Source organism: Monodelphis domestica, chromosome 1, assembly GCF_027887165.1.
Source record: "Monodelphis domestica isolate mMonDom1 chromosome 1, mMonDom1.pri, whole genome shotgun sequence".
Classification (NCBI taxonomy): domain Eukaryota; kingdom Metazoa; phylum Chordata; class Mammalia; order Didelphimorphia; family Didelphidae; genus Monodelphis; species Monodelphis domestica.
Window position 1 is genome coordinate 392,870,021 of NC_077227.1, and position 14,566 is coordinate 392,884,586.

Here is a 14,566-nt window from a genome sequence, read left to right on the forward strand (position 1 = left end):
CTTTTTGTGGTGGCAAAGAATTGGAAACTAAGAGGTTATCCATAAAATAGAAAATGGTTGAAGAAATTGTGGTATTTGAAGTTTTCCAATGATAATATCAGAGAAACCTATGAAGATTTGAAGGAATTGAGGCAGAGCAAAGGGAGAAAAACCAGGAGAATAATTTGTACAATAGCAACAAATTATAAAGATGAATAACTATGAAAGAATTAGTAACTAATAAACACAATGACTAACCATAATTCCAAGGGATTATTGATGAAAATGCTACCAGCTCATTACAGAGAGGTGATGATCTCGGAGTATAGATTAAGATGAATTTTTGGACACAGCCAATGAGGGAATTTATATTGTATGTATTTATATATATGAATAATGTATAAAAATATATACATACACATTATATATGCATACACACATTCTTGTTCCTATTCAGTTCTTTCAGTTGTGTCCCACACTTTGCCACTCCATTGTGGGTTTTCTTGGTAAAGATACTGTGGTGATTTTCCATTTCTTTCTTCTCAGCTCATTTTACAGATGAGAAAATTGAAGCAAACAGTTAAGTGACATGCCCAAGGTCACAGAGCTAGTAAGTATCTGAGGCTGGATTTGAACTTGGGTTTTCTTGATTCTAGATTTAGCAAAATATCTACTGAACCACCTAGTTACCCACATATACATATATATTTATGCATATTTGTTACAAGGGATTTGCCTTTCTTTTTCAATGGAGGGGTGAAGGTAGGGCAAATAGGAGAGGAAAAGATAGATTTTGGTTAATTTTTAAAAAATAGTTTCCAGGAGAATTATTTTCCATGATTCTAGACTCTACCTACTCTAACACATTCTAGAAGAGCTTTTTGGATAATTTGGTAAACACTGCCTTTATACACCATGCCCTTCAGGACTCAGTAGTGGCTTCCCATTGTCTAAAAGATGAACTCTAAACACTCATAGTGAATGAATATCCATCAAATGGCCTGACCCCATCTTCAAAACTCTTCTTTGAAAATTGAACCAAGATGTTTGTTTCTTTTACATCCTTTTCTTTTTTTTTTAAACCCTTACCTTCTGTCTTAGAACCAATACTTGGTTTGAACCAATACTGAGATTTGATTTGAACCCAGGTCTTTTTGACTCCAGGCCTGATGTTCTATCCACAGATCCACCAAGGTACCCCATTTCCTTTGTGTCTTGAAAGTTTGTAGAGCAGCCAGACCCTATAAGGGTTCTATGATTCTCTGAAGACCATTTCCAGGCAGTGATTGGACTGAAGTGGTGCCATAGTAAGTGATTTCCCCCTCCTCCACATTCTAAGTTAATCCAAATTCACTTTAAATATATATAGATATAAATGCTATGCCAAGTGCAAACCTGTTGTGTTATAATTTGAAATTCATGATGAAATAAGCATATTTGACAACGTTTCTCATGCTATTTTGGATAAGATAGGGAAATGTAGGCTGAATGAATGAATGTATGAATGAATGTTAAAGCATTTATTAAGTCCTTACTCTGTGCCAGGCACTGCACTAAACCCTGTGGATATAAAAACAAAAGCAAACAGTGCTTGCCCTCAAGGAGTTTAAATTCTATCAGGGGAAAACAATATATATGGGGAAGTAGTGGCCAGTGAAGGATATTTTAATTTGTAAAGTTATAGGAACACAAGTAAAGCCATTGAGAATAGATTGACATATATTTCCAAAAGCAATGGAAGTACTAATTTGATTATAACTCTAGAACTAGACAGTATAGGAGTGGGTAGGGCAGGTTTGTGGAAATCAGGAAGCTGTCAAGAAGATGGTGAAGGAATAAAGTGAATCGTGCCTCAAGTAGCAGGCCCGAATCACCCATATAGGACCTTGGGAGCTCCAGGGTAGGAATTTTAGAGCTAGAACAATGAAAATATTGTAAAGTATGTTTCTGACCTTAGTGGCAAAATGGCTGGACATAAGATGGCAGGGGAGTAAGTAAAATGATGGAGCAGCTATGTGGCACAGTAGATAGAATACCAAGCCTCAAGTCAGGAATATGCCTTTTCCTGAGTTCAAATATGTCCTCAGATACTTATTAGCTAAGGGACTCTGGGCAAGTCACTTAACCCTGTTTGCCTGAGTTTCCTCATCTGTAAAATGAGTTGAAGAAGGAAATGATTTGCCATTTGGGTAAAATGATAATACAGTTAACTAGATTTAGAATAAATTGAATGAGTGGTCCCAAAGACTAATCACAGATGATAAATTCTATTTGCCTTATCCTTAGCATAATGCCTGGTGCTTAGTAAGTTCTTAATAAATGTTTGGTGACTGACTGAAGGTCAACGTGGAAGGAAGTCTCTTTCCAGTGATGTACCTCAGGGATCTCTTTGGCTCTCTTTAATTAATGATCAGTCAATAGCATTTATCAAGTGCCTATTAAGTACCAAGCACTGTGTTAGGTTTTAAGGATATAAAGGAGGGGAAAATGAACCAATTCCTGTTAAAAATGTAGATTACATTCGATCAAAGGATACAATATATGAATAAAAATGTTCACAGAGCATACACAAAATCCATTCAAGGTAATTTGGGGGAACAAAGGCCCTAGGAGCTGGGAGCAATCAGGGAAGGTTTCATGTAGAAGGTGGTGCTTGATTTGAATCTTAAAGGAAATAAGGGAATCTAAGAGGCAGAGAAGAGGATGTGTGTACCAGGCAGGGGGTGCCACCTATACAAAAAGCCCAAAGATAGGAGATGGGGTGTTATGTGTAAAGAATAGCAAGAAGGTGTTTGGCTGAACTATAGAGGAGAGGAAGTAGAGTAGTTATAATAGAATAGAGACATAGATAGAGCCAGGTCACAGTAAACATAATAAGTAATAATTAATAATTGCCTATTGATTGCCTAATTTGTAATATAATATTTATATTGAGAGGCAATGTGGTATACTGGATGGGGAGATAGCCTCAGAGTCTGAGTTCAAGTCTGCATACTAGCTGTGTGACTCTGGACAAGGTATTCTTCTCTCTCTCTCTCTCTCTCTCTCTCTCTCTCTCTCTCTCTCTCTCTCTCTCTCTCTTTCTAAATTAGTATAATGTGTTTTCTTATAAGGACTCCTCTACATCAGTGGAAAAAAAGTCAAGATATGGTAAATGGTCAAATCGGCTTTATTGTGTACATCTAACAGCAATTGGAAACAGTATTTCATGGGACACAAGTTCATCTTATATTAAAGTTCTTACTTTAAATATTTAATTAATGAAAACAAAATAAATAAAACAATCCCATGAAAATAATTGCAACTTAAATGCTAACATCAAATGAGATATTTGTAGAGTACTTGCAGATTGTATATATTAGGAAGTAGGTGCTATATAAATGCTTATTTCTTTCTTTTCTCCCCAATACCACTTGCAGAAGATGAGGCAGTAGAGAGATTCTATGTAGAACTTGATAAGAGCCTACAAATTAAATCAGCCTATATTTAATAGAGGCAGATAGTTGGCTCATGGATTAGAGTGAAAGTCCTGGAGTCAGGACAGATCTGAGTTCAAATCCAGTTTCAGACACTTGCTTGCTGCGTTATCCTGGAAAAGTCACATAACTTCTGTTTGCCTTATTCCACTAGAAAATGAAATGCGAAATCACTCCAGTATCTTTGCCAAACAACTCCCCCCCACCCCAAGGGACAGTATTAGTGTGCTATGATCCATGGAGTTATGAAGAGTCAGATGTAACTGAACAATAATACTTTAATAATGGGTATAATATAATAATAATCCTAAGGTGGTTATGGGAATGACACTGAAGAACTTGTTGGGAAATAGAGTTTAGTTATAAGCAAATAGATACCAAAGGCTTATATATATTATATAGGAGCTTCACACCTATATATCATGAATACTTTCTTTGGGAAAAGAACCATTAGGTACTGTTAATGTTAAAAACTGTAAATGCCAAACTGTACAGGTTTTGGCCAAACTGTAAAGGATAATTTTAGTGTTTGACTTAAAATCTAAAAATAAGTGGTCGCCATGGGAAAATTCCCAAATATGAAAATACCCAAGTCAGCTGGGTTTTATGGAGATTTTAATTAATATAAATGAAGGAATTAAGGAAAGGGGAGAGAGAGAGACAATAGCCAAGCAGTAGAAAATAGCCTAGGCCAAAATGGCCTAGGCCTGAGCCTAAGGGAGAGCAAGTCATTCTTTATCACTCACCACAAGATTGTCTCCAAGCAAGTTCTTTCCCTCCGAACTGAAAATCTTCACCAAACTGAATTCATTTGTGAACTCAATTCAAATGCCCCTCACTTCAACTCCAAACTCCAACTCTGAACTCCCACTCAAATTCAATAAGCCCTTCCTTTTAAAGAAATTTTCTCTTATGTCACTTCCCCTAAAATTTCAGGTCTACCAATCACAGTAGACACTTTTTTCCAGGACTACCCATTCTTAGTTCTCATCTTCTTTGGTTCTCACCTTCTCTGGTTAGATAAAATGCTCTGAGTACTTCATACTTCTTTTGTTAAGCTTGCCTTTTGTAAGTTGCTTGACCTTTTAGATACTAATTTAACCTTTATAGGTGCTTAGCATCCTTTTGTATTAGCCAGCAGGGGTTCTCAAGAATGCTTTTTATCTTGATTAGTGACTAAGAAAGGGGTCATTCACTTTGATGGTTGTAACATGGTTGTTTCCAAGGAACTGATATCACTTTATCCATGGTCCACTTTGCTCTGCAAGGCTTTACTCATGGTTCACTCTGCCTGCTCAGGGGAACAAACCACAATGTAAACAGGATGCTAATGATATGTTAAATACCCTGGGGGAAACTTTTGATCAAGTTTTGCTTTTTTTCTGCATAGATGTAAGGAGGGGCAGTGAGTGTGGAAACTGAGCATTGTGACTGGGAAACTGACCATTCAGAGACCCCCAACCAAGGGCCTAGGTTATGTCTAAAGACTGATGTAAAGAATTTTCTCATAATTGTGAATCTAAGCAACCCATATGTCTTCTCTGAAAATGACCCTATGCTAATCAACTAGTTATTTTTGAATGTGTACAGCTACTTGGCAGCCACACTAGGGGGGAGGGCACTCTATCTAGGCATGGAGGGGATGGCCAGGGCCAAGATGATATTGAAGAATAACAAGTGACAAAGGAGGAACTTAGGGAATCATAAATCATAGGACCACAGATTTAGAAGAAAATTGGGGCCCAAAGAGGAAGTGACTTTTACATGGTCATCCTAGTCTTGGATTCCAGGTGTCCCATATTCTTTATGCAACATTAGAGCTGCCTCTGCTCTTATTAGCCAAGAACCTTTGACCCCAGAGTATCCTCCTTTCAGGCTGAGTTTTGAGGAAATGTACACAGAGCTAACTTCTCTGCTACACAGTCAGAACTTTCTCACTACCAAAGTAGTATGTAGTGCATGGTAGTAACATCTATCTCTTGGTCCCTCCCCTTTTTTCATTTAGAAAATTTTTGTCTCATGTAAGGATTATATAAAGTACCTCAAAGCCTTATGGGAAGCAGGTGAAGTGTGAATAAACATTGGGAAGCAAGTGGAATATGAATAAACATGGAGAGAATCAAGCCTAGGCATTATTTGATTCAGCTATTCACATTTATTTACTGGTAATTTCAAAACACTGACAAACACATCACACTTTGCTTGTAACTCCCCCCCACCCCACCCCCATTTAGACTTCTGTATACTTGGGACATAAAGCTTCAGATTTGCTGTATCCACTTGAACCAGAGTATTTTCTTCATGAAAACACAAAAAATGGTGCAAATATCAAAAACGTGCCCAAAAAATGTGCAAAAGAACAAAAGTGCAAAAGTTTCCTTTGTTGTTATCACCACAATCATCCCCACCACCCCCAAATGCCAAACTTAAACAGAAAGGGCCTCTCCCCTCTCCAGGCCAGGGCTAGGCTGGGGCCAAAGGGAGGCATCTCTCCATCCCTCAGGAACCACCAGCATGATGGTGGTGTGTGTGTGTGTGGTATGAGGAGAGGAGTAAAAGAAGCTAGGCCAGAAACAGTTTTCAAACTCCCTCCTGCCATTATCTCCATCCTCACCTCTGGTCCCCCATATCCAAGTGCAAAGATTTCATTCTGGAGGGATATAAGGCAATGACAGAATTTTCTCCCCTTCTGTGATTTTTCTTCTATTCCAAAGTGTTTGACATTGATGCAGAAAGTATGGATGCTTCCAGGTTTGAAGAGGCCTCTTCCTCCAAGAGTTCCTGGCCCCTCTTACTTTCTCCACAACCAAACAACACAAGTCTTTGTTGGCAGATTCATTCCTCCCAGGAAACAAAATACTGCCTTAGCACCTCACTTAGGGGGTCCTTGAAAGGCTAACCTAGCACCAGTCATTTTGTCTCATAGCAAAAGGTGAAAAAGCATTTCTCTCCATTTAACACAGAGGCATGACTAGGAAAAAAAATGCCAGGCCCAAGAAAGAGGATTAGAGGTGGGTCAGTCAGATGCCTTGCCTTCTTTGTGGCAGTTTGGCCTGGACAAACTCAACCCTATCAACCACCAAAGGACTTGCCAGCCATGCCCTCTTGAAATGAGTCACCTATCTTTCGGTTTTGGGTTTTGAGGTATCTCCTCACTAGATAATGTGGAGGCAAAGGGTATGATTAATTCAACTGGCACAAGCCCTAGATAGCTGAATGCAGAAAAGTGGGGGTGTAGAGCAGGCAGGACAATGAAAAAACAAGATACCCCCCCCAACAAGGCACCAAACTGCCTCATCAACAGGGGAGTAGCTTAACCACCAAAGAGGAAACCCCAGAAACAGGGACTCCTGCCAGGTCCTTTAAGTCCCAAGTCATTCTGGGAAAGCTGTTGCAGCTGGTTTTCCAGCCTTTTCACCTCATCCCCAAATGCCTTTGGCTTTAGAGTCCCTGGTCAAGAGAAGCAGTAGTCACTGTAGCACCATAGTCAAAGACAACAGCAAGTTCTCATCCTCCTGAGGGAGTGATATAGGTGGCACTAGGATACCCTTTCCCATAGTTCCCTAGGACTTGCTCCATTTGTACCGGGATACTTTCCTCCCAGCCCCAAGAAAGAGTCCTCGGTGACTCCAGAGGTTCTATTCCCAACCTTCCACCCTACACAGCCACTAGACTGTCTTCCTACCCTGTTCTGCTCAGTAGTTTTCAGACTGAGGACCCAGGGCTTCTCATTCCAGCTTCCTCAGATCCAAATGAACAGTAGCAGGGTCTACCTTGGTGGATCATGGGGTGGGAGTGGGCAGTGCTTTGGGTTTGTCTTTGTTTTGTTTTGAAAGAAAAAAAATGCAAATTGTAACAGTAAATAGCCCTTAACTTTCTCCCTAAGCCCTGACCTTGTCCTGGGCAAATGGCCTTTCAGGTCAGCACCTATGGTCAGGGCTCCCTACACCCAAGATATTCCTCAGCTCCACATGCTCCTAGTATTTTCTCCATACCACACACATGACCACAGCAGCCCCTCACACATACATCTCTCTTTGCTGTATCATATCTTGCTTTTTTCCTATACCACACACAGACTCGACACCTTCTTCATCCCCACAACATATCCCCAATTCATAAATTCCGCCTCTACCCATAGATGCATATGCCCTTCCATCATCCTCTTTGCCCCTCCCCTATATGCCATCCATTTTCACAATGCATTCTTCCATATGGCCTTCAAAGTACATCTGATCATGCACATTTCACATCCTTCCAAAGGCACGCTCACACTCGTAATGTATAGAGATAATAAATATTGCTCTCAAAGGTAGTCAACACTCATATACTTCTCCATCCACACATGAGCACTCACACGCACACAGGATGCCCAACTACCAGTCACATTTCAGCTAATGTGTTCACACCATGCAGACAGACTTAACTTCACAGATACTATATATAGGTACCTACACACAGACAGCACACCCCCAAGTCATATCCCCATCTCCCCCACATTCACATCATGCATAATTTCATACTCATATACTTCTCTTACACATACATGATCCTCCCTTCCCTACCCTCCCAACATGCTCATCACACACACACACACACACATCCACTTTCTCTGGACTACTTCATCTAGGCTTTAGTCCTGCAGAATTACACAGTGAACAAATTTATAGGGCAGAGCCTGAGCAGATCCAGGGGCCAGAGCAGAGCTGGTCTGCTTAAGTTGGGGCTTTTGCCACTGGGTGGGGAAATCAACCTAACTGAAACTCAGCCCTAGGACCTCTTCCCACTAGGCTACTAGCTCCAGACTAAAGCCTGTAAGCCGGGAAGGGACAAGGCTGGTGCTCTATGGACAAATTCATACCTTCTGGTCTTGGGTTTGCCTTTGTTCTTGGAGGCTGTGGGTTCTCAGAATGGAAGAAATGGTGTCCCTCCTCTACCTTTCCCATGAAGTACAAGGTAGATAGACACAGGGCTTTCTCTGTTCAGGGGTCTGTCTCCCTCGGCAAAGAGCTCCCAGTCCCTGAAGGGGTGGGACCACAAGGAGGATTCATGGTAAGGATTTGGACCCAAGAAGATCTTTCTTGCCCATTCTCTAAATTCCTCACCCATTGAGACAAAAGAATCCCACCACTTCAGCCCAGTCCCCTTCTCAGGAAGATGGTGGGTGCCACTTAGGTCTAAGGGCAGATTTGGCAGTGACTACTCAGGATGGGGGTCCTCCTCCTGTCCCCACTCCCCTACCCCCAAGCAGAGGTGGGCTAGGGTCCCAGGAGTCCCCACTCTTGTAGGAAACAGTTTGGCAGTGGCAGAGAGGAAGGATAGTTATGAGAAAGGGAGGGATGCCAGAGAACTCATTACAAAAGATAGAAAAGTTCACCTACATGCGCCCCCATACACACACACTCACAGCCTTCCCCCCACCCCAACATCTCTTATTTTTAAAAATTTCTCATGAAGAGCAAGCAGCAAACATGTAAATGACAGGTCAGATGTGACCTCACATACTCAGTAGTAAAGAGTCAAAAATGCAACATTTCCATGGGAAGCCTAGCATGAGTTTGACCCACACACCAAAGTGTATTGTAGACATGTAGCAGTGAAGACAGGTTGCTGGTGTTCCATGATGAGAGTGCCCATCCCCATCCTTGGGGGGCAGGGAGGGGCAGTGATTGCGGAAATGGGAACCTGACCCTTCCCCTGGCCCCATGAGCCGCTCAGGGATTTAGAAGAGATTGTCCTGCAGGAGCTGGGCCAACCTCTCTCTCACTAGCAGTCACTCCCAAGCTCCTTTGCTTGGGGGTGGGGGTGGGGTTGGGGGAGACTTTAGCCAATGAGAAGAGAGCATGTTGGAAAAGCAAAGGAGTGGTCTAAAAATATTACCCAAACCTTTGTTTGCCTTGAAAGAGACTTTAGACTGTCTCCCAAACCCTGGGGCTGGGACCTTGGCACTGGACTTTGGGACATCATATGGCCCAGGGTTGAAGCTCAAGGCATGTTCGAAGAAGGCATCTTGGCTCAAATTCTGACCTCCTCAGCAATGGGGAGGAAGGCAATGAGGAATTTGCCACAGATCCTCTAAAAACAAGTCTCCCTGTGGATTAGAATATCGGAGGGAATAAAAGAGGAGTTGGGTGGGGCCTGGATGGGCTCTACCAACAGAGGTGGTCTTGCCCAGGGAGCCAGGCCTGAGGTCAGGCAGGGTCACCAATGACAGAAAAGGAGCTTGAGCCTTCACCAAGGATAAGGGAGGAGAGGAAAACTGTAGTCTAAGGGTGAGCTAACGGAACAGAATAGGAAATCTGAAGAGGAGACAAAAATGGTTGAAGACTTCAGAAAAATTGTGTCAGAAGAAGATGCTTCCTCTTGGATGCTTCTCATTCTGCCAAGCTTTTAAAGCTTTTGAAAAGTTGCTCTTGACTGCTCTGAAAAAGTCCAGTTGCCAATAAAGTCCCCAGGAGGAGTTATTGTGAGATTTGAGGGACCCTACGATTACAGCCACTCCAGGTATTCCCTGATCTGAAATCCTGCCCCTACACCCCACCCCAGCACCCAATAATACCCACAACAATTTTAGAATGTGTGGGCACAAAGCTGGACCCAAGATACTATCTTGGAAGGAAGGCCTATCTCCAGGCCATGCTCTGCCTTTGCTGGGACCTCAGGAGAAAACTTGGCTTCTGGAGTTGGGGACTGCACTTTCTCCAAAGTCCCTCCATACCCACTCCCTAGGGACCAACCCCAGAAACATGGAGACCAAACCTGGGATGGAAACGAACAAGACAGAGAGAGGATGGGGATGTAGGTTTGGGGAGCTGGGGCCAGAAGATGTTAGCAGGAGGGGAAGGACCCCGATGATTGGGAGTCCTGGCCCAGGGAAACAGTCACTTTAAGGTATCGTCGGCATTTCTGAACATGAGAATGGCATTATAGATCTTCAGGGCTGGGCCCAGCTTAATACACATGATCTTCACGATGTCCGCCTGGGTCAGCAAAAGGAAGGCCTCGCCATCAATCTTCTGGGGTTGGGGTGATGGGGACAGGAAAAAGTGGTGAGGAGGGAAGGAAAGAGGGAAGAGAGGAAAATAGAAAAAAAAGAAAGGTAGAAAAGGGAAAACAAGGGGAGACAGAAAGAAAGGAGGAGGGAAGAGATGAAAATGGTAATCAGGAAAAAGACAAAAGGAGGAGAAAAGAAAGGAAGGAGGAAAATAGAGAAGAGAAAGAAATGAAAAGTAAGAAAGGAAAAGAGAAAAAGAAAGGAAAGAGTGACACAAGGGAAGGAAAAGGGGGAACAGGGAAGAAGGAGAAAAATAGGAAGCCAGAAAAGAGGAGGTTGGGGGGGATAAGGAATAAAGGAAGAGGAACAGAGAGATAGGGACCAAGAAGGAAAGAAAGATGTAGTAGCTTCTCTCTATATAAACACACAGGCATTTGCACAGGAACTGATGGTTTAGGTACAAAATGTCTTTGGATTCCATAATAATATCTAAGTTTGGAACACTGGCTTCTGTGGTTTAAAACAGAAATTACAATGAGCCTAAGATTTTTTTCCCCCTTTAGGAACAGTCACCAAAAACTTCCTAAGGAGGACAATGTTTGAGCAAGGGAAAATCTGAGCTGGCTGAAAGGTATGAATGATCCGAGTTTCCGAGCATAATCTTGCCTCTGGTAATTTTACCAAATGGATCAAGGAACCCCCTTGATCAGTCTCCTTTGCGTATACAGATTGGCAGCTATTAATGTGAGTAACAGAACAGGGATGGGAGTCACTGGGGCTGAGGGAGAAATGATGGGGAACTAGGGCTTTAGGATAGAAAGGGAAAAGCCAGAAAGATTCTTTGTGACTCAGGTTGCTTTGGGGCCCAAGGGACTATTGGGGGGTGGGGAGGAAAACAGGGCTTTATTAGATGGTTTCTAGGGTCCTTTCTAGCTCTAAAGCTATGATCTTATGACAGTCCTAGGGTCTTTGCCAAGAAAGCATCAAGGGAGTTGTTGGTACCATTGGGAAGTTAAATGAAGGTTATTAACCTCCTCTACTCCCACCCTTGGGTCCATGAACATCCCTTCTTAGAGGGAATGAATGGCTGAAAACAAAGGGAACCTTTAAGGGGGGAGGTTGCCTAGGCCTGAGGGTCTCATTGTTTATCATGGAAAAGAACAATGCTGTCTTGGTTCTTCCCTGGAATCACATGCTCTGTGGCCACTTATGCCTAGCAACTAGGGGAAAGCAAGCACCCTTTGGACATGGGTCTTTTTTAGACTCTTAAGTCAACAACCAGCAGAAGGTAATGTTAGCATCTCTCAAGATGGAAGATCATCTCTGATATTTGACCTCTTCCAGGTCAGGGTGTCTTCTGTCATATCAGTCTCAAAGAATAAGCCCTTCTCAAACCTGTGCATGCTATTCCCATCCTGTACTACCTTTGGGCTAGTGTGTCCTGGATGGCTACAACCAGTTTGAAAATAGTACAGGAAGTGCTGGGCCAGTTATATGCCCTTGTCACCAATTGGAAAGCTCCAGGGATAGGTGCATCTGTTAATATTGGCGGTCATATCTCTGGTCAGGTAACCAGAAAGGGTATCTGTAATCAAGAATGAAATTATTAAAAAAAAATGAAATTATCATCCCATTTGGCTAAGAATGCTTAGGAGCAGGGGACTCCCTCATCTGCATAATTTCAGTACTGCTTTGATCCACAGGCCTTACTAGTTTATTTTCTAAATTCAACGTTTATTTTTGAAGCAATGGGGCAGCTAGATGATGCAGAGATAGATGGAGTATCAAACCTGAAATCAGGAAGTTTTTGTTTTTTATTTCAAATCTGGCCTCAGACACTTCCTAGCTAGGTGGCTGTGGGCAAGTCTCTTTACTCTGTTTGCATCAGTTTCTTCATTTGTGAAATGAGCTGGAGAAGGAAATGGCAAAACACTCCAGTATTTTTGCCAAGAAAACCCCAAATGGGATCATGAAGAGTCAGACATGATGGAAAAATGTCTGAACAAACTTTGAAGTAAAGACTGAGAAGGCTTTTCTAGTTTAGGAAGTCTGGTTACAAAACGAAGTGGCTTTTCTTGGCACAAGTTCCCTCTCTTTAAGTTCTTTTCTTGCCCACCCTCTTAATTCTGAGACCAACCTTACAAATACCTGGTGTCCAAAATGTCTCTTAATAACATAAGCAGAATTAGTTATGAAATGGGAATATTAAATAGTACTTAATAACTTCAGTAGTTTATTTAATAGTCTAAACCTAAACTAACTTGCTTAGGATAGTCTATATCTATGTAATGGGGGCTGATCAAGGGAATTCCTTGATCCACCAGATAGAATTACTAGGAGGTAAAGCACTGCTTGGAAGCTTGGATTGTTCATATCTTTTTTTTCTTTTAAAATGTATATTTCTCTTTCTTATTTTAAAGCACAGAAACTTCTTAATCCCCCCTTTCCCTAAACCTTCTTCCCTATAGGCTATGGCCAGGCTGCCACAGACATGAAGGGACTCCCACTGAGCCAGAAGCCCTCCCACAAGACTATCTCATGCACTCGAGGTGTGGCAAACACTTTGATCTTTCTTCACTATAATTTCCCTATCTCCTTTTTAACTAAACTCCAGAACCAGAGATAGGGTCTCAGGCATCAGTATGCATCTCCCCAAAGAGCTAGAGAGAGCAAGTTCCACCCATTAGTAGATGCTAACAAATGACTGCTGAATGTTACTGAATTCATTCTTAAAGATGAAGAGACTAATCTCAGCAAGGAACAGTGGTCATATCTTAGCATTGGTAGTAGTGAGGAAAAGGAATCCTGGGATCAGAGATGTACCCAAGATTTGGGAAATGTGAGTTTTAAACACTCAGAAAAAATATAGACATGACCCAAGGACTAAGGATGAAACCATGAAGCAATGAGGTACATTACTGATGAGAATGCTCTTGTCTGGTCTTTAAAATGGAAGTGGAGCAGAAGTCACATATTCTACAGAATTCTCCCTCTCCCCAACCACAGGGATGCAGTGACTTGTACAAAGCTGGACTTTAAAAAAAAGGAATATAGCTTATGGGAGTCTTTTAAAAGGGCAATTTTAACCATAGAGTAGCAAATAGCTGCAATTTGGAAAACAAAGGGGAAGCCTGTAAAGAAACCAACATCTTTCTGATGAGCTCATGTTAAATGGATGTATTCAGAAGATGGAAGAAAGATTGAATGACTCAGGACAAGTACATACAATTAGGGGGATTACTAGTCTTACACACAATGCTAGTGTGTAAGACTAGCATTGTCTTACTACTGTAATGGTAGTACTGTAGGGTGAGCTGAGGTTTCCAAAAAAACTGCTAAGAAAAGGAACTTTTGAAGCCAAGCTTAAGACAAGTAATAGAAAGGGAAAAGTCTGTCACTTGCAGATGTTCACAATTTTAATTTATGGCACAGGAAAGAATGAAGTAGATAGCTATTCTTTTGTTCTGATCATCTCTAGCAATGAGAATGGTCTTCAAACTGGAAAGGGCAGGCCAAAATCAAGAAGAAATTTCATGACTCCTAAGACAATGGAGCATCAGATTGTAAGTTTCTTGAGGCCAAGGGCTGTCTTTTGCCTTCCTGGCTGCTTAGCATAGTGCCTGGCACATAGCCAATACTTAATAAATGTTTACCAATTGATTGATTATAATTGATCGATAATAAGAGAGTTCCTACTCCCTTTACATTAGGTCAGGTTTCCAGGTCCAGATGAATCACAGTTCAGGCTACTTGAAAGAATTTTCTGATATAATTCACCAACTATCCTCTAGTAATCTTTGAGAAATAATGGAGACCAGAAATCCTAGAAGATTAATGATGAGCAAGTGTCTGTTTTCAAAAGGGAAACAGGGTGGATCCTATAAACTACAGAGCACAACTAGCTAGGCAAGATATTAAGCCACAAAATAAAAAAAATGGAACATCAGCCACACAGTTTTTAAATATTTTTTTAAAACGCAATGAACATTAGGAGCTAATGATAGTTGACTCTAAATAAGTCATGCCAAATTAGTTGCCTTTCCTTTCTTTTGAGTAGATTTCCTTTGGGAGTAGGCCAGGGCAATATTGCAGGCATCAAGTGTCTTGATATTAATAG

General features: G+C 41.6%; 1 protein-coding gene and 1 long non-coding RNA gene across 18 annotated transcripts in view; one reads left to right on the top strand and one right to left on the bottom strand.

Moving 5' to 3' along the window:
• Window positions 1-14,566, top strand: part of LOC130456408 (uncharacterized) — a 79,192-nt gene that overhangs the window by 1,227 nt on the left and 63,399 nt on the right. For all 4 annotated transcript variants that reach the window (XR_008915204.1, XR_008915205.1, XR_008915206.1 and 1 more), the window contains exons 2-3: window positions 526-11,737; window positions 12,918-12,998. This is a non-coding gene — a long non-coding RNA (uncharacterized LOC130456408). The remainder of the gene's footprint in view (window positions 1-525; window positions 11,738-12,917; window positions 12,999-14,566) is intronic.
• L3MBTL1 (L3MBTL histone methyl-lysine binding protein 1) overlaps window positions 5,591-14,566 on the bottom strand; it is a 75,592-nt gene continuing 66,616 nt past the window's right edge. For 13 of the 14 annotated variants that reach the window (XM_056811740.1, XM_056811738.1, XM_056811736.1 and 10 more), the window contains one exon: window positions 5,591-10,471. In XM_056811740.1, the coding sequence (XP_056667718.1) occupies window positions 10,337-10,471 (135 nt within the window). In that variant the 3' untranslated portion in view covers window positions 5,591-10,336. Of the gene's footprint in view, window positions 10,472-11,714; window positions 13,990-14,566 lie in introns of those variants that run through there. The other variant, XM_056811733.1, reaches the window with a different exon arrangement.